Source organism: Lonchura striata, chromosome Z (assembly GCF_050655825.1).
Source record: "Lonchura striata isolate lonStrDom1 chromosome Z, ASM5065582v1, whole genome shotgun sequence".
NCBI lineage: Eukaryota > Metazoa > Chordata > Aves > Passeriformes > Estrildidae > Lonchura > Lonchura striata.
Genome location: NC_140740.1, coordinates 61036826 through 61062356, shown reverse-complemented (window position 1 = coordinate 61062356; position 25531 = coordinate 61036826). Strand labels below are relative to the sequence as shown.

At 36.3% G+C, this 25531-nt stretch overlaps 1 protein-coding gene across 3 annotated transcripts in view; it reads left to right on the top strand.

The window, feature by feature from the left end:
• Positions 1-25531, top strand: part of NTRK2 (neurotrophic receptor tyrosine kinase 2) — a 193519-nt gene that overhangs the window by 75984 nt on the left and 92004 nt on the right. For 2 of the 3 annotated variants that reach the window (XM_031507311.3, XM_085566788.1), the window contains exon 12: positions 786-857. The exons of the other annotated variant lie outside the window; for it this stretch is intronic. In XM_031507311.3, the coding sequence (XP_031363171.1) occupies positions 786-857 (72 nt within the window). The remainder of the gene's footprint in view (positions 1-785; positions 858-25531) is intronic. 3 annotated transcript variants of the gene reach the window in all.

The following is a 25531-nucleotide window of genomic DNA, read 5'->3' as shown; positions in this document are numbered from 1 at the left end:
ATTGAATTTGCAATTTTTCTGTCCACATTTATGTGATGCCACATGCTGAGGTACCTTGGAGTAGAACAGAGGGAGATGTGGATACCTGTTGTATAGCTGCATTCAGCAAGGGAACACCAGGGTCTCTGTCACAACAGAAGGACACTTGCAGAAACTTTAGGCAGCACAAGTTGGTTATGGGTTAATTTCAGTACTCAGCGTGAGGAGTAGCACCAAATGCTGAACAAACTGTTTCAATGTTAAGTAGTAAGGGGTTTGCCTCTATGTGATACCCATCAAAAGCAAAAGTCCAGGACAAAACCATAAACACCAAGTAAAAAAAAATGCTGCATGCAGTATGATCAAGCTTTGATTCTGACTTTTGTGCAGTCTATTTGTACCACAATTTCGTATTTGTGGGGCAAGAATATACACCAAGAAGAATTTGGCCAGTGACTGAAGAATATCTCCTTGCTGCTTATCATAAAGCATGATCCTGCAGTTTTTAATATTTTTAAGTGGTGTGTGCTTCTATAGCTCTAAAACACATGTGCAAGTTATGTCTGATAGAATCTAGTCCAAAAAATATCAATAATGATAGTCTTTCTCATGTTATAGATGGTTATGGGTGAAAAATGTGAAATGAGAACAATCTAAAAGTATCACAATGGATGTTTTCTCTCCTGCAGTGTAGAAAGCAAAAGCAATTGAGGAAAAAAATATAAATTTAAAAATGAGTAGCATTGGCAATTGCAAAACCAAATCATTGACATTAACTGCATTAATGGTAATGCATTCCATTCCAGTTCATGGTGAAGTAAAAGGAGTTGGTCTGGTAGATCAAATATGGCTTTCATTGCAAGACTGCGACAATGAAGGTGAGATAATAAAGCTATTCAGACTAACCTGTAAAGAATGTCATTATTAAATATACCTGATTAATTATTTATTCTTAGAACAGATGTCACTATAAAATACTACATATGTTTCAGTTATTTTTTCAGAATGTATGTATCTTGTTATGTATATTTGTGTATACATGGATACATACGTTTTTGGTTGAAAAAATATACATGCAGTCAAAATTGTAAATAATAATGATGCATATGATATTTTCTTATGATTCTGGAAAATTAATGTCAGGGCTTTCAACAGAATTTGAAAGGGACTTTTTTTCTATTGAAATATTTGAAAATATTGAATGGTCTAAATAACTTATGAAAACATAAGTGCTGTCTTGGTTTGTTCATTACAAATTCATTGTGAAGCAACTGTTACGAATTCATTGGTTTAAGCAAACCTAGCTGTGTATCCAGGGAGATGTTGCAAACCTTGTGTTCCAACCTTGTGTTAGGCTTGTGTGTGGTTTGGGTGGGGTTTTTAAAAGTTTTTTAACATTATTTCAATCAACATCTTATTTTCCAGTCCAGGCAAGAGTAAAATCACAAAAGCTCTCCAGTACCTTTAATGCATTTTTCTGACAGAATGTCAAAAATTACTTTGTGTTCTATCAATAGTAATTTATGGCAACACGCCTAAATAATTACCATTGGCCAAATGCCAGACTTCTGGGCCCTACACTAACAAATACTACAAAGTACAATAGTTTCGAAAATTATAAATTCAGTTGCAATAATAGCATGCGTCTCACGTAACTGACTCACCCCTTCCAATTAACTTTGCATAATCAGAAATCACTTAGTTCTGTATTATCTTTTGAGTGGTCTCTCTGGACAGTAGTCATGGTGTGTGGTTTGCACATACTGTATAATTTGACTTGGTTCTGGGGCAATGCACAGCAGTCTTTGAGGTTACCAGTGTGCCATCAAAGCCAATGGGACTAGGGTATGTTCTCTGGCCCGTAGGGAAAGGCATCAATTGTGCCCACAGGTTTAAAACTCATTCTCCCTCATTCCTCAAGTAGGATGGTCCTATAAGTACTTGAAAAAAATTTTTGACACGTGCTCTCTTTTGAAATGTACTAGAACATTTTATAGGAGAATGCGGTTTGTCTTAGGTTAAAATAGTCAACTTACTTTAATATAGATTAAATAATTGTGGATAAAAGAAAAGAAGATATACCCCTGCATATTTTTATTTACTGGCTAATATGTGCTCTGAACCTCTTTGTCCTTGAAGCCTTTACCTTAGCACATGGGCCTGGAAGCAAGTAGTTTTGCACATACTGTTTACACCAGAGAGATTTTGCCTTGTTAATTACTGTTTGGATCTTCTTGTATGTCTGTTCCACATGGTCTTGTGTGTCTCAATTCACAAGATTAGTCAGGTATGAAGGGGTCATTGAAGCTATAGTTTGCAGTACCCTTGCTCCTTGTAAGTCTTGAGTTTATTTTTTGGGAGGAGGCTGGAGACATGGGGATGAGATGGGAACCCTATCTTATGAAAGAAAGGCAAGTGTTAGCACTGTGGCTGGTTCTTTGTGCAGTGGCTGTAGCAGAAGTGGGGAAAATCACCTTGGCCAGCACTGGCAGCATCATGGCCAAAGCATTGCCAGGTTCCATGTACTCCTGCCCTGCAGCTGTTGGAGGCTGGAACCTGTTTAGTTTCTGGAGCCCAAAAGTAGGCTTTCTGTTTGCTGAACCCAAGAAGAGTCAGATGCATTGGTATACCTACTTATTGATAGAAAAGTCAATCTGACTGTGAAGACTGAGGACTCTGCTTTTCTAAAATGGTGCCTTTAGGGAAATTGTCACCAAGGAAAGCATCAATCTCTCTTCTTTCAGATGAAATATATTTTATTTCAAATGCATTTCAAGCATTTTGTTAACCTTAATACATTTACAAGATGATTCTTTCTGTAGAAAGAGGGAAATTCAGAAGGCTCACCTCAGCAATGCTACAGTGATAACTGAGCAATAGAAATACTCCTTTCCTGGTTCTGTGTCTACAAAATTATATGACAGTAATATGCTGGAGAGATTTTTTACTTGACCTGGTAACAGAACAGGAGTTTGTTTAACTTGCACAGAAAGGGAAAGGATATTTCTATTTCTGTTTAAACACCTTGGAAATTTCTGTTCCTAGTGTGACAGTGGTATCTGGCACTCTTGGGCAGATAAGGAGTATTCAGGCAGAAATTTGAAGTCATTTAACATATCCTGTGTGTCAGATGTAGATGTAAACCCATGCACTCCACTTGCAGGAATACACTTTCAAATAAGAGAACAGTTTATTCACTGATTTGCTAACAGCATGCTCCAACAGCTATGGCAATTACACATGGTATCTACTATAGATTCACGTCTCATTTATTTGATGTTAGCTAAATTTATAATTACATAGTATCACTTAGTAATATTGTTTACTTTTATTATAAAGTGCGTGGGTCTACAGGTGGTACTTTTTGGCTGTAATATAGGTGTAATTAGCACATTAAATGTACCTGATTTGTTGCATCAAAAGGGTGCTGTAAAGGGTAGAATTCATAAATATGAAGAGTGGAAACTTCCCTTTTCCCAAGACCACTTTCCTTCCCCTTTTCTCAGTGTATCCTGTGAAGAGTGTTTCTTTGAATGGAGAACCATTTTGTATCCATGTAAAACAGAGAACAGAGTAAAGCAAACCAAGACTAGCCTGGAATAAGTGCACATTGTTTTCACAATGGCTCCAAGTAGATGGGATTTGGAAGATTCAAATTGCTTCAATTAGTTCTGTTTTGTGCAGTAGTTTTCCTTACAAGTATTCTCCATCTTCTGCACTGAGAAGGGATTCCAATATACTGTAATATCCTGGGAGAAAGAAAAGTTTATGGAGCCTTGAAATAGGTGCAGGACCTGAATGCACATTCTTCAAACTACCTACAAATGTATGCAAAACTTCGAGATGACTTTTCAGGAATCTAAAACCAGACCTTGGGGTTCAGGAGGAAACATCTTGTGTCTCATACTTCACCACCCTTAAAGGCCATGTGTTACTGCAGATGAGGACTACTTTAGTTAAGGTTCAGTTGATAGCAACTCGAAGGCTGTCTCTTTCTCATTCTGTGACACTGGATTTGTGGTAAGAGATAACCAGTGACATTTTTTTCACTGTTTTGTCTTTTTCCCTGGTGAAAGCCACTGATGACTGGCCACCAACTGAATGTAACTTCACTCACCAACCCTCTCTGGGCCCAGCTATCCAGATGGTTTTTAACCCTGAGAACTGTGCACTCGTACAAGCCATGAGCAGCTAGTCTCTCCAGGAGACTGCTGTGGGAAATGCTTTTAAAGGCTTGACTAAAGTACAGGCAGACAAAATCCATAGCCCTTCCTTCATCCACTGTTACCTTGTCATAGATGTAGACCAGGTTTGTCAATCAGAACCAACATCTCATAACACATACTGTGTGGGCCTGATCACCTATGGTACCTACATCTTAAGTTTTCAATCAAGAGAGAAGCTGTGGGGTGAAATATTTGAGCCAAGATTGTATCAAAATGGGGCAGTGATCTCTGGTCCTGGACTTGCAAGTCTGCAGAAGATGGAGAAAGAAGAGATGCATAGAAATCATGTAGTTTATCTTCATGGAGCATAATATTAATGGGATTAACTGGAATTTGGCTCTTGGTTGTTTGCTGTCAGTCCACTATCTTGATTGTTGACCACAATCAAGATAATGATGAATGTTTTTAAGGAAAATTGTTAATTGATGTGGAAATACTTAGTACTTATTAGTAGTGACTGTAAAGGAAGGCAGTTGTTTTACTAGAGGCACTGAGTGATTATGAGATGCATCTTTTAAGAATTGCCCAGATTTCACAGACACAAGGTAAAATTTCATAGCAAGGAAAATGGAGAATTGGTCAGTAACAGCTGTGAGGATGGTAATTGATCAAAGATGTTAATATTATTGTAAGGGAACAGTAAGCAAAATAATCCTATTATAAATGAATATATGTGACACAGTTCCATAAGTCCTATTGTACTGTAACAAGCAGTATTATTTCCCTAATTTGTATATAAAAACTCTCCTGCCAGGTCTTATTAAAAGGTCATATATTGAAAATACAGAATATTTGGAATTACTCAAGATAACTGGATGGTAGCATTGCCTTCAATATTTGGGTAGAGACAGAATAGTTTAAAAATTGACAGTGATTCTCTTTTGCAAAGGGGCGAAACATATTTATGCTGTGTCCTTCAAATACTCTGATCTTTCTTGTGGCTATAAACTGACACTTGTCAAAATTGTAGCGTGTAGCATTTCCATATTTTACATGCATACCAATGATTGCATTTAAACACAAATTCTAGGGATGTCATAAGGTAAAGCGCCTTCTTTCCTAAGAGCTTTGACTTTTCAAGTACTTGCAGGAAGCTTTGAGAAAGCATCCCTTGATTTATTGATTAATCTCTCAGGCATACAGTGTCATGCAAATGAAGTGTAAAATAACTCTCAGATATCCATTTTTTAAAATGCGTGTGCAATTGCTACACTCTTTCCTGTGAGTTGGGTTTCTACTAATGCACATTTTCTATGGTTCTGTGGGGAGCTATTGTTAATGCCGGGTTCTGTTTCAGTTTCTGAGCAGTTGCTTATTCACACTCTCTTTTTTTTCCTTTAACTGTCCCTGAATTAGAAGCTCTGTAAAATATATGTACTGGCTGTCTCTGAGCAATGGTGGTTTGAGCTTCAGCTCTTAATGTCCTTGACTCACTAATCAATAGAAAGCAAAACAACTACAGCATGAGCAGCAGTACTGTAAAAGGAAACTTCTGTTGGATATTGCGCTGGAAGTCATGAGGGTAAGGACTCTTATTGAGAAACATACAATATTTTCTCCTTCAAGAGTGCAGAGCACAAATGTTTTCTTTTCTGCTGCCTGCTTGGAAAATGAGCATCATATCCAATGCATCATACTGGGAAATAAAATCAAAAGTCTAGCTCAAACTAAAGAAAAACAGATGAAGACATTAAATGATCCTTGTTAACAGTGTAGAGAGCTGTTAACCCAAAATACTTTTGGTCTTTAAAGTGTTAGGTATAAAGGTCCAGTTTTACCATCCCTTAATTCTAACTTCTTTTTCATTGAGAAATGATTTATGAGGTTCTATACCTAAGTATGTATAATTCTGTTTGACCTCCATTCTCATTTCATGAACTTCTAGACTAATGAAGCAAGCAATTAAATAGTTTTAATACTGGCTGCAATACTAACGTTGGTGACTACAATTTTATTATGCTTACTTGGAAATCTAATACAGGTAGAAGCATCCATAAAATTACAAGCTTATGCATCCTTATCTATGGAGCATAAATTCAGACATTAGAGGAAGAGGCAGTTACAGTGGAAATCTTTATGAGATATTGTATATTTTGAAGAAACGTTTTAGCTTTGGGTCACTGTAAATAGTCTGAGTTTAATATGATTGTCTGCTGCCTTCCTGTTGTAAGTAATTGGAGTATATAAGAGGGTCAAAACTCTTTATCTTGATGTATAATTTCATGGGTCAGGCTATTTAGTCTCTTCTGGTACTAGTTTTCCCTTTTACTAAGTAAATTCAGTTACAGGAAAATTGGTTCAAAAAATAGAGACTCATTCAAATACAGAATTTTCTGTGAATCCCTGGCCTCTAATAAGTTGATTTGTTTGTCTTCTGTACATGCTTTTATCCTTAGGTTAAAAAAAGTAATCTTTATGCTTGTCATTAGAGCTCTTAACTGTTTGAATTAAAAATATGGCCTTAGTACTTCATGAAGTAAAAACTATTTTTAGATGAAAAAAAAATTGTAGTGAATACTTATGTTTTTGTGCTTTCAAACAAAAGGCAGTATTGAGCCTGATGCATGTAAAACCTGCAAAAGCCTAAGAAAATATGCGTATTTCTTCAGATAATTTTATCTTCTGTTGCTGTGTAGGCATTTCTCTGTTAAACAAGATATTATTCTTCCTTGTGCAACAAAAATCTTGCAGAAGCTGTCCAGGAACCTCTTGCTTTCCAACTAAAATTAGGTGACATTTTGTCCTGATTTTGCCACAGCATTAGCCAGCACTGCTCTTCGAAGCAATGGCTCAGATCCAAGAAGCAAATAAAACTAGGAATAAATTGTTTCATTTTTTTCCTTCTTGAAATGAGAAACTGACAAATTTCATAAGACTACTTTTTTTTGGTAATGTAACTGCATCTTACCTTTGTCTTCCTCCCTTCCAGTCATCAGCTTGAACTTTCTCCATATAAATCACAGTTCATGTAAAAAGAATGAAGAGATACATGCCATACATGCTCAAATTACTCCACACTAGAAAAAATAAAATGTACATTGATTTTTGATTCAAATGCTTTGTTTAGATCAATGCCATAATCAATATTCTGAATAAAACGCAAACATTATGCAATATTAGAATAAATGTTTTGCACTTGATGAAGAGAGTATATGGAATGAGACTTAACGTCATAAAAAGTTTCAGTTCAGCACATCTTTTGCTTGTACTTTCCCTTGAATGATTTGGTTTAGTTGCATAGTCTCCAAATTTATGTAACTCATATGTTAAGATATAATTGGCAAGAGGGATGTGAGTATCCAAAACTTAGTTTTGTATTTAGTTAAGTCATCATTATGGGAAACTTCTATTTATTCTGACAGTTATGTAGGTTAGGTTGGTAATGACCAAGAAAGTCTGACTTCAGACCTCCAGTTTATTACAACTCATTGAAATATAGTATTTCAAATTCTGTTGGTGCAAGAAGGATTTTAGGCAACTAAAGTTTTGCATCTTGCTTTGTGAATATATTTCAGAAGATAACCATCATGTAACATTTTCCTTCCTGAATGACTTAGGTGGTCACTTGTAGGGAACATAACCAGTAAGAAGAAATGTGACTGATATTTTTGGTATAGGTGGAAACTGAGTCCATGAATGTGTGACTATCTCAAGAACAGTGATTTTCCCAAATATATGAATTAGATGTTATGATGCATATGATGTTATAATGCCATTGATGGCTAGGTTTTTTTTGTGTGTGCTGGTTGAAGATGGCAAAAAATTGGCTTCTTTATATTTTAAAAGGATCATGTTTAAAGGCTCTTCTTTCAAAATCAGTGCAGTAGGTATAAAGGTAGGGGGTTTGTTATTATACTTTTCCTTTCATGATTTCCTCTCTAATGAATCAAAAAGCTGTGAACAGTAGTTGGTGACATTTTATCCATCTCCCAATCAGAGTAAACTCTCAGAACAGTACAGATCATCTTGTATCTGAGATATAAGTCTGCAAAACTCATGTGATAGTCAACTGTGGTACTTCTAGAAAGTAGGATTAAAAAAAAGTGCTCACTGGTGGCTCAACTGGATCCTTATTAATAATATAATTCAAGCTACTCTTGCTATTAAGCAGTTAGGCTTAAATTTGATGTTCCCAAAATAGTGTACTCCAGATTCTTTATGATGTTTGTTTAAAGACTAGTAATTAATTTAGTGCTGATTTCAAAGCTTTTTGAATGAAGAGCTGCTATTGGAAATAAAGTTATCACATTTTAAACTACTTATTATTTTCTTTACTGTCTTGGACAAATTTGCATTTCAGAGAGACAGATACATAATGTTCCTTTAAAGGATGAATGAAGTTCTGTCATTCCTTGTTCGGGGAAGATGAATAGCTTTTTTCTGTCTTCCACTTTCATTTTGACGTTCTTTTATTTTTATTCTTTAGTGTACTTTTCTCTACAAGTCTGAGTGGCAGCTTATATAACAGCAGTGTACTTTTAAAACTAATATTAAACTCAAAATCTAGCACCTCAGCAGAAACTCAAGCCCAAATCAAGCTTTGCCTCAACCTGCTTAAGTGACTCCATGTGAACTTTGAAGTCAATGTGAACTCTGAGAAGTCAAATGGGAAGCTGGCAGTTAGAACACAAGAAATAATTTTCTAAATATCTATTGCCTATAATATTTTGCTTTTGTTACCTCAATATCTCCAAATAGTCATAGATCCAGTGTACAAATGAAATTTTGTTTTTTAAAGCACTTCAGTTTGTGCACCTTTATATTTGTCCTGTTTCCTTGCTCCATTGTCCCACTCTACATCACTCCCCACAATTATTTTGTATTCATATATCCTTTTCTTTTCTATATACTATACCTGGTTTCTTTCTATGATTTAGTGGTTAAAGTTAATAGACTCTCAGCTTTTTTTTCACCTTTCTTCTGTTAATAAGTTTTTCCTCTCGAATATGTTTTTATTGTGATGAATTTTTCTGCCCTCAGTAGGAATTGCAAGACTCTCTTCACCTTGTGGACTTCTTGACTCCTGTAGACTATTCAGTCATAGGTCTGAGGTTTCTCCCATAATGGTTGTTTTAGATGCCAGTGTTGGCTACCAGGGTTACTAAAATACACTCAAATGCAACTAAGAAAATAGAATAATATAATCACTTCAGTTGAAAAATATCTTTAAGATCATCAATTCCAATCATTAACTTAACACTACCAAGCCCACCACTAAACCATCTCCCTAAGCATCTCTGGTGATTTACAAGAACACATCAGCTTGCCTTCCTTGAAATAATAGTACCACATTCCTTCTATCTCTGCCTTCCCATCGTGACTCATCATGTGAAGTTTGCAGGAGTTGTAAGCAGATCTGGTTTGTACCTGTGCTTTGCCTGTGTACTGTACACTAAATATTATTTCATTAGTTGATAATTTCTCTAATTAAAATTCAGAGTTGTTTTAAAACAAAACAATATTATTTTACTGTGACTGTAGAAGACCAGGTAAGGAATAATACAAAAGTCAAAAAACCTTTCCCTTGCAATGATTTGCTGTGGTGTTAAAAGTGTGGTATAAATGTGTGTTTTTATGTAAATACATGTATATGTCCTTCGTCTTAAGTTGCCAAGAACATATGTAATCTCCCATATTTAAGAAAGCAAAATTCCAGGAGAGGTCTGAATGACTTAGGTATTTCAAGAGGAAAATAGCACCCATGGAGTAGACTTAATTGTAGACTACTAAAAACCCTGATGATATTGCTCCTTTTCTAACCTATAACTTCTAAACATCCTTCAGAAAATTGCTTACTGTTCTGAAATGAGGCTTTCTTCAGCTGATACTCTATTTTTGTCTGTGAATCAGCAGATTCCTTTGGGGCTTTTTGGTTCCTTACATGAGACTTTAATAACTGTTTCAAAGAAAAGGCATTTTGCCACACACTTTTGGAAATGTGGGATTGTACAAAGCTACCAAGTTCAGCATCTGTTTGTGTGATTACCTACTTCCAGGGTAGAAACAATCAAGAAAACACAATGCACATGAATTAGTCATTGCTACTGACAGTGAAATTGAACTTCTCTTGAAGCTGATAGTGTAAATCCCATTCATTGAAAGCAAATAAAGATTTGTCTCTGAATTGTTTAGATTTCTGTGGAATATGGGTAAGCTTTCAGTCTTCACAAACACTGAGAACCTATTAAAACAAGATTAAAAAGCCCACAAAACAAGACAAAAGCTACTACTGAAGTTTACTTTTGCTAACTAATAGTAAATTAAACTCTTACATGTGTTTTTTTCAAATGTCATTAGAACAAGTAATGGTGGCTGTCAACAGTGATGTACATAATAACTCAACCGCATCAGATAACAACAGACTGGGTAAGGCAACGCTATTCTAGGAAGTGTTTGTGCCATAAAGTCCACTCGTTTAATTCAAAACAGGACCCTATGTAGCTTTTAAAAAAATGTCAGCCAGTCAGGTAAGTTTTGGGAGATAGATTTTTACTCCATCTCATAGCAGAACACATCCTGGGGATTTTTATGTATTTCAGTGTGCCATCATATTTAGTTTTTAATTTTTAAGTTCCACTTGATATTTAAATACAATTAATTTCAAGATAATTGACTAATATTTCCCCCAGTTCCACTTTTTTCTACCATTACAGAGGCAGCTGATGCCACTGAGTGCAGCAGCCTGCTCAGACCAGCCAAAAAGAATGATGTGCACAGAGCTAAGGAAAGTTAGAGAGGATCCTGGTACTTACTTAGAGTAAATATGTGGCATAGTGGGATACCCTACAAGTAATTGGTGTACCAAAGACAGACAACTTGATTGTGCACATTGGGCTGTTCACCATAAATCTTGGCACAAGGCAGAGCACCTGGCTGAGGTTTTTCTGACCCATACCTAGCACAGTCCCTGGTTGCAGAATTCTAGATGTACTGCATTACAGTTCAATCTGAGTATATTGATATGTTAAAGACAAATAATAGTACATGTTACACATTTTTATTTAACAAATAAAACCTTTAGCCACAAGATAGAGGTAATGTCATCATTTTTATAAATTAATGTATCATTTTAATGTAATTTATTTATGCTTTAAATGCTTTTTATGTGTATGTGTTTGATTGTCAAGTATTCATTTGTTTTGTCTTTTGTATTGATTTTTCTTTGACTTTTTTTCTTTTTTTAAGCATGATTTCTCACACTTTATTTTGTTTTTTTTAGGTTTTGTTTTATTTCATAAGATCCCACTGGATGGGTAAATGAAATAAGGAAAAGATGAGAGAGGGGCTGTTGAGCTTGTGGAATCTGTGTGCTGCACTGTAGGGAGTGGACAGTGTTCTTGCCCAGTGAAGTTCCACCTCCCTTGGATTTCTGTTTTAAACATTTGTTATGTTTTGAGAACTAAAGAAGTGCATTCAAATCAGTAGCTGTTTTTCCAAGAGCAGGGAAAGGTGAAGCCCTGAGGCAGCTAAAAATCTCAAGAAATTCCAGAAATAAGCTACCACACTCTTTCCTATTGCCTTGTCCTCATTGTGTCTTCCAAAATGACATAGAAATGAAATTATATTGTTTCCTCTGTCAATTTTTTTCTGTTCAAACTTAACTGGAAAGATGTTGTTTTTATAAATAATATTTATCAAAGGTGAACTGCAAAGCTGCTTTTCTTTTATTGAATTAATGCCTCTGCAAAATTTCTTCAATGCTTAGTTTGAGTGTGTGTGCAAGCTCACTGATTTCTGTGGAAATGCTCACATGCTTAAATTTAAGTTTTTGTATCTTTGCAGGATATGGTCTTAACACCTGAAGCAGTAAATTGCAGAGCTGGCCCTGCAAATCTTAATATGTATGTAGTTCCACTGACTTTACCAGGAAGATGGGGAGTCTGAGCTATATACAGAAAGGTGGCAATACTGTTTGGTGTGTTTGGGTATTGAACCAGTGCCATCACTTAGACATTTGGTTAGGTTGTGCTTACTTGAGATAGTCCCTAAGTTTGAATAAGCACGCAAATCTGTAGTAGGCCAGAATGCTGATTCTGAGCCAAGAGCAAGAATAGCAATGGTATGTGGCTGGTCCTTCAGATGTAGACTTAGAGGCTTGTTTAACTGTCCATATTTAACTGTGAAGTATGCTTCAGAATGTGCTTCACTATACTGCAGAAAAGAGTCTACTGTAATAAATAAAGCTAGATGAAGGTATGAGCGTACTTCAAGAGCAAGACTGCATTTAGATATAGTACTAGAAATTAATTTTCATTTGATTTATGTATCAAATCCTGAGGGTCTACTTTGATCTTTTCCATTTAGGGAATTTTAAGAAGTATGAAATGTCAGAGTTTTTTTTAACTGAGAGTTAGCTACAAAGACTAGTAGTGAAAGAACGAGGTAGATGCTTATGTTTCTGTGTATTCTGGTTAAATTTTTGAGATATGATTTGAATTTAATTCCTTACAACTATGTTCAGTAAAAAAAAAAAAAAAAAAAAAAAAAAAAAAAAAATTGAGATGGTATTATATTGTCCCTAAGGTATTTGCTTTTTATTGTTACCTGCTTTTAATTTCAGCCATTTTCACTCTTCCATTGCGACACACTGTTGCCTTTTCTTTTACTGTGGTCTTTTAAGAACCTACACCATCCCTCTCTTTCTACAGTACTGTCTCGACTCTTTAATTATGTTTCTGTGTATTTATTTGCTTTGTACCTTCTAAGACTCTTAATCCTTCAACTTTTTTCTTGTGTTCTCTTGAGTGTCTTTCATAAAAATTCTTTATTCCTGCTGTGCTCAAGTTTCAGAAATATCCTCATTAGTCAAGAAATGTGTCCATATTTGCATACTTCTAGGCCTATGCAGGGACATATTTCCTTTCCCTTTCCACTAGTTAGGGAAGGGGAGATGCAGTCACTAAAAATCTGTCCCAAAGACATATTTTGCTCCCCACATTAAAGAAGAGGACAGAGCTGGAAGTCTACTGATGACCTAGGAATCGTGTTGTCTTTGTCGCCCTGCACATACTGTGGTGATCTGGGGAGGGATGGCAGCAATTAAGGATATCCATCATAGTTCCTGTTTGAAGTTAGATGTCATCAAGTGCTCTGCTGTTCCTGAGAAAGAGTATTAGGAATGTCTCCCTTTTTTCCTCCCTAAGTCTGTGAATTATAAGACATGGTCTTATTTTCTAGAGATCCTAACTTTCTCTTCTGCTTACTGACTCACTTTTAACTCCTTTTAATTATTTTCTTCTTGGACTTCTTGCTTATCCACAAGTCTGTCCTCCTGTTGAAATAATATCTGATATCATAGAGGTGATTATAAATCAGTAGGCAATCATCTAGTGGCAATATTTGAACTAAAGTCAGTGGACTTACATCAAACATATATTGGATCATGAACAGAGCTTGACCCAGTAGCCCAAATTCCAGTTTGAAGTTTTGCTGGAACAAAGTGACCATATTTCTGTTATGTGTTCACAATTTATTGCCAAATTAATGAGGTGAGAATCTGAACCCTTTTCTTTTGGCAGGGAAAAAGCAAACTTGCAAAGCTGGAATTTGGCAGTTGACTTTTGAAATATTTTATTTTAAAAAGTAGTTCTTTCTGATTCATAATATTTATATGCATAAATATGCACAGTTGTTGATTGGGGATTTTACATAATTTTTTTGTAATTTATTTTGTAGCACTTTGCAGTTCATCTTTATCGGATAGGGGTAGGTTTGACCTTCAAATGTTTCAGAATGTACTGACACAGTATTTTGGATTTTATGTAATCATGGAGGTACCTTAATAAACAACAACTGATCTATGCACCACTGAAATATATATATATTTTTATATCTGTATTGTAGAAATACTTCTTACAAATTTTGTACTACATTATATTAGACACTCAGTACATTATTACTTGATGCAGATATTCACAGAATATTATGGATTACAGCACGTGATTTGTTACTAATAATGTCTTAGCACAGATGTTTAATGCTTGATGGAAAAAGACTACATGTTCCTAAAATGTTTTTTTTTTCAGTATGTAGACAGAATGTCTTAAAGCTAAGGGAGCTAAACTTTTAACATGGAAATTATGATACCCACTAGCTTCTGTCTTTCAGCTTGATTGTAAGTGACATTGCTTGTAACTGGAGAGATTCTGATCTGCCCAAATGGTGTTGGTTTACAAAGGGCTCACTTAATTACAAATTCTTGACCTCCTTAAAATAAGTGCGACTGAAACTAAAAATCATACAGGAACCATTAACATGGTAAAAATTGATGAACATCCAGGATTTGACATTAAAAAGCTTTTATATTGTTTTACTGAGCAATAAAAAAGGCTATGAAATGTCTAAAGGTAGAGTCACTATTTTTTTTCACTGTGCCAGACATGAAACTAAAACAAAAGCATATTTCTAAGGTTATGCTAGAAGGGGTTTATTTGTACTAGAATTTATTTTAGATAGACATTTAATATGCTCGGAGACATTTTGAGATAAGCTGTTGAGCAGTTTGATGGGCAGATTAGTTTGAGGCCTGGAGAGGAAGCACTGCTGGGGGTGTTTTGGTGTGAGGCAAGTCATGTCATCCAGTCTGTTAAATAAACCTGTTTCTGTTGAATGTGATGGAAGTTTGACCAGTGGCCAGGTCTATGTTGCAAAGAAGTGCATTGTTCGCAGGCAGAGGTCAGAGCTGTACTTGCTGCAGCTGCCTGTCATGAAAAGCGGGGTGGGAGCAGTTGCAAAATGTCTGTTCCTGAAGAAAGCTGTCTAGGGACCATCTCGTTTTTAGTGTGAGTCCTGGAAGCTCACAGAAAGGGCAGACTGAGGCTGCTATTTTCATGGCAACATGTGTCTTGAGTATCCTAACCTGTGAAAGGCAGTCTTTATCCTTTCCACTGCCTTTGTCTACCAGCTGGAACTCTCCCAGGCAGCAGTGAAGCAAAACATGCATTTCAGTGGGAGCAAGATCAAGATCCTTGGTAACAGCAGACAGTGCCAAGAAAACCTGTGGACAGCTAGCTGAAAACAATTTTACTTCAAGTAGTTCTTGTGGGTATCGCTTTCTCTTTTTTGACTGTAGGCAGAAGCACTAAAAATCAATTTTTTCCTAAGAAAGCAAATTCCTAAGCCTGTTTTTTCAAAAACTGTAAAATATATGGAATTTTACCATATGAAAATGACCCATGCACTTCCAAGTAGCTCTTCAAACAAAAGCCTTCATACAAAGTTTGTCAAAGTTTGTCCCTTTACCCAGTTGTCCATGTTAAGCTGACAACTAATCATCACCATGAAGGCCATCACTTCATTTGCATCTATTTTAATACTTAAAAACTTGCAAATGGTTTCTAAAATTGGAAGTTATTATCCAATAGATTAAAAAAAACACCCTTTCTTTGCTCTTTTAAATTCAGCCATTTTTTTGCAGTTAAGAATTAATAATTATTATTATTGTTAACAATAATAATATTTTATTATTTGAAATAATTGAAAAGTTACTAGTAGAGTGAGCAGCTAAGTATGTTGTCCTTGTTTATTTCAAAAGAAAACCCCAAAAGCTTATGTCAAGGTTTTCAGTATCTTCTTCTCCATTGTTCTCTCTGGCTTTTTCTCTTCCCTCCAAGTTTTGGTGGTTCTGTTTTCTATTCTTCAGAGAGCTCATTGCACTACTTTGTGAGTTGTGGTAAGCTGTCTTCTTCTTAGGGCACTAATGTGTAGAGTCTTGGAATATCCTTTTGAAGGACTTTGCCATCATTATGTGATGGTGTAAAGTATTTCAGATTATAATGCAGGTCCATGTTGTGTGAGATTCTTGTCATCTGATCTCCAGAACATGAGTTTGTGGGTGTTTGGAAGTACTGAGCATGAATGCAACATCATAGGGTGCACAGAGAATGCAGGTGCTGTGTATTTCATGTGTCCCAGCCCATTTTATTGTCCCACTACCATTGGAATGTGTATGCCCAAACTATTAAAGCTGGATTCCATTTGCTCTGTTTTTATTTTATTCATACAAATTAAATCTGCTCTGAAGATGGCAAATGATGCATTGATTGGAAATAAATATAGCTGTATGTGACTGAACTTGGACAATATGGTATTGTCTTTTAATCAGCCTCAAGATTAACTGGATGACTTACTTTCATCCAAAAAAACCCAATAGATTGGAAGAGCCCACATGAGAGTATGTATTGTTTTGGTATGGACATGCTATATCCTTCTAATTTTAATAGCAACCTTCCATGACAAGCTATATTTTTGCAGCTGCAAGGAATGTGTAGGGTAAGCATGTGTTCTGGCCTGCAGCAGAGTTGTAGGCAGCATAGAGCCAAACTGCCTTCATTTTGAAGAGGGCCATTCCCCCATGGTCTCTAGGGGCAGCAAGTCACAGCAGGGTTACTAAGCAGAATACCTTTTAATATAGGAGGAATCTTGTCTCCTTGCATACATATTTTCACTGTTACTTAGTTCCTCACTGGAATGAAAAGAACAACCATATAGAATTTCAGGGAACTATCTGATATTCAAGCAAGTAAAAGGTAAAGTCATGGCTTTCTTATGATAGCTTTGTTTTTTTTTTTTTTTTTTTGTTTGTTTGGGGGTTTTTTTGTTTGGTTGGTTTTTTTGTTTGTGGGGGTTTTTTTTTTGTTTTTTTTTTGTTTTGTTTTGTTTTTATGCAAGCAGAGTAGGACTCCCTTGTCAGGTATGTCCATAAAAATCAGAAAATAAATCCTGATTTTTTTTCCTAAGTATTTTAGTATTCTTTTTAGAGGTTTTTAACACAGCTACTTCATAGGTCTCACTGACTTTATTAGTGTGTGAGCATAATTGGGCTGCAGCACCACTGCACAAACCCAAGATCAGAGTCTCAAACAAATACACTTCAAATCTTTCACTACCATTCAGAGTTCTCTGTTACTGAGTCTTTTTTATATTTCAGGCTCAGTTTAAAAACAAGAAGAGTAATTCCATTGATTTCAAAGTATAGAACTTTAACATTCTTTCCTAAAATATTTTTTTCACACATGTAAAAAAGTAATACTCTAAATTTTAGCACAAAATTGCCTTCTACCATAGCATCACATTATGAAAGCTGGATAGTGGGAGAAAGGCAGTGGGCACAAACTGATGCACAGTAAGTTCTACCTGAACACCAGGAAGAACTTCTTTGCTGTGCAGGTGAGCAAGTACAAGAACAGATTGCCTGGAGAAGTTGTGGAGTCTCCCTCAGTGGAGATATTCAAGAACCATCAGAACACATTCCCATACCATGGGCTCTGGGATGACCTGGCTTGAGCAGGGAAGTTGCACCAGAGGACCCATTGTGCTCCATTTCAACCTGACCCATTCTGTGATTCCACGGTTTAAAAATTACTTGCTGTTATCCATCAGCAAGCTGTGAGTCTTTTCTCCCCTTCTTCCCTCTAATTCTTTGTGTTGAAAATCTTTCATGTTTCTTGTAAGTAACAGACAATCATTGCTACCATAACAGTTTGGACAATCTATAAAAAATGTATTACATGAAATTCCTTTTAACAGTCCAATAAAGTTCTATAATTTCATATCATTGTGTCTTTCACTATCTGTAAATTGATCATATCTTGTATTTCATTAGTAATAGTTCAGTGCATTGAAAAATATGTCAGTTTTTGAGTTCCTCACCTGTTAGCCGTTGTTAGAAAAATGCTATTATTGTCTTTGTATTCCAATAAGAAGTGAGATTCAATTCCTTAATTATATTTTTATAGCATCATTAATTCTTTTTCTATTTATAAAGCACTCCCCCCACCCCGCAGCTGTTTGCAGTAGTTTTATTTCTATTTAAGATACTTTAAAAGTATGTATCATGAACATTCAAACAAATGTACGTGTATTCAGGTCAAATAACTATATGTTCAGCTTTGCCTGTAAGACACAAAGTTTTACATATCAGGCCATACTTCTCTACTCAGAACTTTAGACAAAAAAAAAAGTTGTTTGGTTAAATACTCAAGTATGGCATGGTCATTTTCCAAATTATTTTGAGGAAACATCAATGCTGTGATTTGAAGCCCATGTTTTGCTTTGGAACTTCTGTTTGGCCTGAACTATCTGGATTTCTAGACAAATTTAATGAAACAATAACAAAGAACGTTGAAATGGTTGTATCACAGGTTATGTCCAAATTTTTTATCTTTTTTGTTTTTCACTTGGGCATGCAATATTTACCCATTAATGTGATTGCTGCATTTAGACTACAGCAATTTCCTTAATACATTGTATCTGTAATCAGTAAAATTCCAAATAGTGTGTCATGATAATGTGACAGTGCCTTTTATACCTGCCACTTGAAAGTGCTGCGCTTTTTACATGTTCAGAAGGAGAAAAGTATTTTAACTGGCCATTCTAGCCATAACACCTTCCAAAGATAGCTGATGCACAGAACAAATATATGCAAGTGTGTGTTGGGAACCACACATCAGGGATAGTGTGGCCTAGAGGACGGAGGGATGCACCCCCACAACCGCTGATGGCAGTTCCTTAATAACTTCTTATAGCTCATGTTGGATACTAGAAGTCAGAGACCAGAAGGTGATGAGTGATGAAACTTCAGATGGGCAATTGGCTATGAAGTTTGTTGATGACTAGTGTGTTTTACTGAAGAATCACCATGTTTTCCCCTTGAGGGTTTTAGCAAAATTTCAGTGTCTACAGCATTGAAGTATATGATGCCTCAGGAATAGATGTGTCATCCCTGCCTCAGGGAAGTATTTATGATGTCTTTACTCCAGGAGATATACCAGCATAGACCATGCTGCCTAAACCAGAATCTCTTTTTCTAAAGATGCATGCCATTAAATAAATTTTAATGTTTCCTTATGAGAGTAAGCATGATGCTGAGGTCAGAGCTTATAAATTAGCTCACACTTTTCATCCCCAAATGTCTCTCAGAGAGAAGGTCAGTAGGGCTAGCTATATCAGAGATTCCTGGTACACTTTGTTCTATGTAATCATTACATAGTCATAAAAAGTTGCTTCACTTATGTTAGATGTCTTAAAAATCCTAGGAAAAGTCAGAGGACTCTATGTATCTGTAGAGATTAACTATCGGAATTAGAACAAAATGTGAAATCTTGATAAGTTTATACTTTTTGAAAGAAAAATTTATGTAATACTCCCATTTTCATTCAGATTCAGAACTGTGTGTTTCTGTAAATAAGAGAAGTCAAAATTATGAAAGAATATCAGTGTTGGCTTCCTCCTGGTAAGACCCACTCATTGACTTTTCCCATTAAATTCAGAGGTTTAAATAATCTAGGAAGTCAGTTTCTGTCTTAGTTTTTTCTTTTCTGAGCCAAAAGTAATTTTTTGTAATCTGAGATACTACCTGTATGCTGTAATGTAACTGCCTGCCTGGCTTGATGAAGTCTCTTCTGGGTACCAAGTAGCCCATTGATAGATATATCTCTGTCTCTAATAGCATTTGTGAAGTTTTCTGCACACAACTGTGTTATTACTAGTTGCTTAGGTGTATATTTTTTAAATACATTAAATGGTTTTAAAATACAGCTCAAATCATCAACTCTGCATATGTTTGCTTATGAGGGTATGAATCAAAATCAGGTAAGTCGACATGATTTGCCTGAGCACTTCCTTTCTCCTGGCATTTGAAGTACAGTTTTTGAAGCAGAACATGCTAAGACAAGCCTTCTACTTTCTGTGTGGTAAAACAAGTTACCTTTTCCCATATGTCGGCATTGTTTTGCCTTTGGGAGTTGGCACAGTCTCCTTCCAGGTAAAGAAGCACACTTTATCAGACTTTATCAATGTCTCAAAAAAAGTGTGAAGATCCACATGCCTTTTCAAGAGGAAGGCAAAGTTTTATCATCATGCTTTTACTTTCTAATGCAGATGCCAAGTTTCCATCACTTGCTGCAACTTCACACTTTGATGAGTCCAAATATATATGTATATATATACTGTTGCTGTTGAACTCAACTATTCTGGTACCCAGGCAAAGTTGTTACCTGTCATTAGGAGGTGATGGTATAGCCTCTAGAATCAGTTGTTCCTAACTGCAAGGCTCTTACATTTTTTGTTCTTGGGTTCTGGTCTGAACATGGTGAGAGCAGCTGTAGCACTAGTGATAGGTAAATTGCCCACATGATAGCAGTTTGATCAATGATTGCCAGGGGACAGCTACCCATGCCAGGAAAGGGCAACCTTTGGCAGAGGAAGAAGAGAGGCTGAAGATTGATGGCAGAGAGTTACCCTGTGATCAACTAAATCAAATACTTCTATTGTCTCTCAGAGGGGAATGGAAATTTTGAAAACCCTTTTTTCTCCCATGTGGAAACATGCAGACCTTTCTTCAGGTGCCATTAATCAGGCTACTGTGAGTTTGTTTGTTTAATACAGAGTATAAATGTAATTTTAACTCTGTATTCATGAGGTTTTCCACCTACAGGACATACACGGTCTGTGCCAATGCTTTTCTGGTTGTACTAGAGCCTTGGTTCTAACCCTGGAACTACAACATTATAAAACAAATCCGGGGTGTTTAATCATCTGAGATTCTTGTCATCACTGCAGTTATGGACTATTACTTCTTGTAATCATGCTCTTAAAAATGAGATTTCATTTAAAAAATTAACCTATAGTGACATGGATTTTTCTCATAAAAATTTAAATGAGTAGCTCAGGACTTACTTTTTTCTTAATTTTTGCAGACTGGTTAGATAACTTAGCTGTTTCAGGTTGTCATACCTTTATTCATTGGGCACTGCTGACACATCAGGAAAATATGGAGAAATTGGTTGGTAAACGTAGCTCTTTTAATATATCATATTCTAATACCTCTGGAAACTACTGACGAACAGAACCATCCCAAATGTTCAGTTGACAAACCGCATACTTTTAAAAAAAGAGTTTCTGTATCCATTTAAATTAATACGACCCAGTGGAGGCCAGTAAAACCTGACAACCCAAGAAAGCAGCATCCCCCTCTGCCGAGCCAGGAACCCACCTAGAGGGCAGCAGGTTCCTGTGGTTGCTCGTGTGGTCCACCTGCCCCAGCAGGAGCTCAAGGAAGCTGTTATGTCTTGACTGCTTCCTGCCATCTACCTTTAGAGTTGTTTTATCTTGGTGGCACAGGGCCCAGCTTAAAGCCTCCCAAAGGGTCATATGCCCAGGCATGCTTCAGGTGCTGGAATGGCATGAATATTGTGGATAGCTTCAGTATTTTTTGTAATGATGAGCTTGCTGTACTCCATCCAGCTAGTGCTGTTTGCTAGGGATCCAGGCTTGCTGCTTTGCTATTTCCTGCCTCTTTTTGGGCCTTGTAGAGGAGAGGGAAGGGATATACTGCAGGAGGGGTTCACTGCTTCTGGCTTCCAGCCTGCCATTAAGCACCCTCCAGCAAGATGGATTGTCTGCCTTACATTTTTCCCTTCCCTGCAAGCACACATGACTGCATGACTGAAAGCTGAAAGACCAATATCTTCCTAATTTTAATAGTCCCAGAAGCACCATAAAGAAAATCTAGCTCTGTAGCTTTTACATGTCTGGTAGCATGCAGCAAATCACACTGTCTTTAATCCTCTCCCTGGCAATACTCCCACTGGCTTCAGTGAGAGTTTTGTCTGAGCATGACCAGAGTTGGAATTTCAGGTTTTGGTCCTACATTAATTTTTCAGCAAGGAACAGAAATGGATATTATAGATTTTCAGTTAAACATTAGGAAGACATAAAACTGTCATTCTCTATAATGTAGTAGTACAAATATGGGCAATTACCTTTTTGGCATTGTCTTGTGAGAATAATGCAGATTAATTACTTTAACCCATTCCTAACATAATTCATGTGCAGCCATATATTATAGATGCTACCTTTCAGTGACATAAATAAGTGCCACAACTAAGTGCCACAGCAGGAGAAGACTTCATTTGCTAAAAAGATTGTCATCATTTTTAACAAAAAGACAGCAGTCCTAATTTCACTGTCATTCATAGGAATTTCATACCATTGTCAATATAATAACTTACTTCTGGCTGATATTAAGACAAAGGGAATTAGACTCTTGGTATTCCACTTTATCTGTTAAAAGAATTTCATGCTTTGTGTTTGGTTTGACTCTTTCACCCAACCTCTGAATTTGCTTTGCTTTGCATTCGTGATGAACAAGCTAGTTGGAGTTTAGCACATTATACTGGATCTTAAAAAAAAAAAAAAAAGGAAAACCTCATCTGGCAAAGAGAAGTAAGGGAAGTAAGGCACAGAAAAATGTCTGGGAGAAAATGAATTATTTCTAAAGACTGTGAAAATTAAGAACTTGGAGTTTACTGACATTATGGTATAAATGTGGTGATAGATAGATAGATAGATAGATAGATAGATAGATAGATAGATGGATAGATAGAGTATAGATCTCTCTAGAGAATGAAATACCAATTATGCTCCTGCTCTGAAGTCAAATTATTGGTTTCCTAGTACTGCTGTGTTGAATTGTTTGTGAGTATTTTTCACACATTGTGCCTTTTGCAGCTTGGTCCTTTGAGACCATTTTATGTGTGACCGCTGCAGATGCCAATTTTTTATCTAGTCCAGTGCAATAGTGGATTGTGGCTGTGCATGGTTTGTACTTCTGTTTTTTGTTTTTTCCTATTGGTCTCTGAAGATGAGAAGATGATTTTTACATATCAGTTCAGAGATACATTAGTTAGGAAAGTTTATTTGGTCATCTACTTCAACTGGTGCCAATATTCTACATGTGTTCATTAGATTACAAAACCATTTTCTTCTGCTTTATAGTATTTGCTTTTAATGGTGATCAGGAATCAGGCTGTTCTTTAGCAGTTCCTTTTTGAGAGTATTTGATTTTTATGCAAATCTGTTCTGATAAATCTGTTGCTAAGAAACAGCCATGACTGAATTTTTGTTAAAAGAGGACACTAGACTGAAAATAAATGAATGTCATTCTAGAATACTTGAATTTCACAAGTACTAATGCTGTTTTAATCCTAATATAAAAATGACAACATAACAGGATGCCATGTTGTTGTTAGAAAAAGTGAGGATAGATGAGACAGGTGGTCAAGAGAGACTCAGTTAAGTGTGATAGGTGAAAATCTTTATAAAGGAGGAAGTAAGTAAATAAGCAGAGGAGAAATGTTTGCTTATTTCATCAGAAAATATGCTAAGGGATATTTAAAAAATACTCTGAAGAAGGAGCAGAAATAATTTATAAATATATTATGTGGAGCATCCTGGATGAAGAAAAATTATTGATTGTTCAGAGCCCTGAAGGATAGAAGTAGAGATGCCTCCAGTATTTTAGAAAACCTCATTGTTGTGTCCTGACCAATTTCAGAATTAATACATCCATTTCCTAATCTGCTGTAGAAAAACTGCCAGAGTTTGTAGTGTGGCCACTTTTTGGGATGGCTGATCTAGCTGATATGTTGCAAATAGGTTTGAGTATGTGGCATTTTCCTGCTTCCCATAGCATCAATTTCAAGGAAAGCTGGCAGGAGAGAGGTAACAGGAGGAATCTCCAGCAGATGAGGCATCATGTGGCAGGGAGGAGGAGGAGGTGTCTGTAAATGGCAGTAGAGGTTTATCATGTAGAGGCAAGACAGTCAATTTGTGCAGCTAATCCTATAGCTTGTGAGTGATGCTGCTGGAACAGAAGTTTGACATGTTTCCTTTCTATATATGAATGTCATTTGCTCCACTGTAGTAATTTTTAGATCTGCATTAGAAAAGGATTTTGAGAATATAAGTCTTAACTGCCTTAGGAACTGTGCTTTGGGAAAGAAGGGTGTTGTTGGAAGGCAATTCTACATCTTTGATCTGAAGATATTTTGGCTGGGATATTCCTCCAAACAGCCTGTTACGTTTCCTACCATGTCCAGCAGTGAACTGTTCTTTAAACAGTGTTCAAAAGATCTAATTGAGCATAATCCCAAAATCTGTAACAATGGAAATGACTGGTTTTCTTTTCCTTATGATTTCTTAGAGGTGCACAGAAGAAGTGCTAGAGTGAGTCTGCTGGTAAGACTGTTCCAAATACTTCACCTGGATATCACCTAAAATATAAGTATTTTTCATGACACATGATTTCTGAGCACTAAAAAACTTCACAGAAGATTCTTGCCAGTCTCTTTGCAGCCATCAAGGATTTCTGAGCATGGCCTGTGATCTGTTTAAAGGCCTGGGATATGTATGTTGCTAAGTGCTCTGGGGACAGGTTCTGTAGAGAAATTGCTGCTGTTGCACAGACACAAAACGAATCTGTTTCACTGTTGCTAAGTAATGTAATATAAATGGGAATAAAATGTCTGGTGTTAGTGCTCAGAAAGGAAAGTTAGCTCTGTCTTCCTTTGTGCTCACTGAGGGCTAGTTTTGGACAGCTTGTCTTCTGTGCCAAAGTCCTCTTCTCTTCCAGCAGCTCTATTCCAAAGGCCAGCTACTATCTTTGAAATGCATGCAAAGTTGGGGCCATCAGCACCCAAAGCCTGTTCACCTAAGGTGAAAGCAAACTTCTTGAAAGGGAATATATGGAAGAGTGTTAGCTCACCACCTTCTCATGCCCTTCTCTTCATGCATATGTAGACCTTTGTATTTCACTTTTAAAACCTGTTTTCCAGGATGAGAAGTGTTTGGAGATGAAGAGGAGGCAGTCCACGTCAGTGCAAGTTCAAAACAGCCCTAGATGGGCTATAAGATCATTTCAGTGAGAGCTTAGTGAACAGCAAAATCAGATTTCTGCAGATGTTGTTTACAATTTGAACATGATGTTTTGGTTGATTTAGTTTTGCTTCTTTGTAGCTTGTCAGGTTTAATGTTAGCTAGTCGGGTTGTAAATCAAAAAATATTTGGAAGCTGTTATTCTAGAATGCTTGTTGGGAACAAATTCAGAGGTATATTAATTGACTGTAGTGTTGATTTTATAACCCATGCAAATATTGGGGGCCTGTAAAAATCTTGCACTGACAGAAAGTAAGAAATTAGACAAGACTTTGTGTTACTATGTCATGTAGTTAACACTTTCACTAATGAAAGTTTTTCAGAAGTAATAAAGGGAAATTTTCCACTGAAATTAATTGTATGTGAATAATGCTATTAAACAATGTATGTTCTAGTAGAGAAACCCACTGTGTAGTAGAGCACAAGTGTTCTTCTCACCCAGCTAAACCTATTTTTATCCTGTGGGGTGGAAAAGTGAACTGCTAATGTGTGGAAATATAGGTATTTCATTGAGCTATTGTGTGTATTTGTTGAGCTCTGGGCTTCCTTTGGTTCTCAATAGACATAAATCAACATTTGAAGACCTAAAGTATTCCCTATATCACTCATGG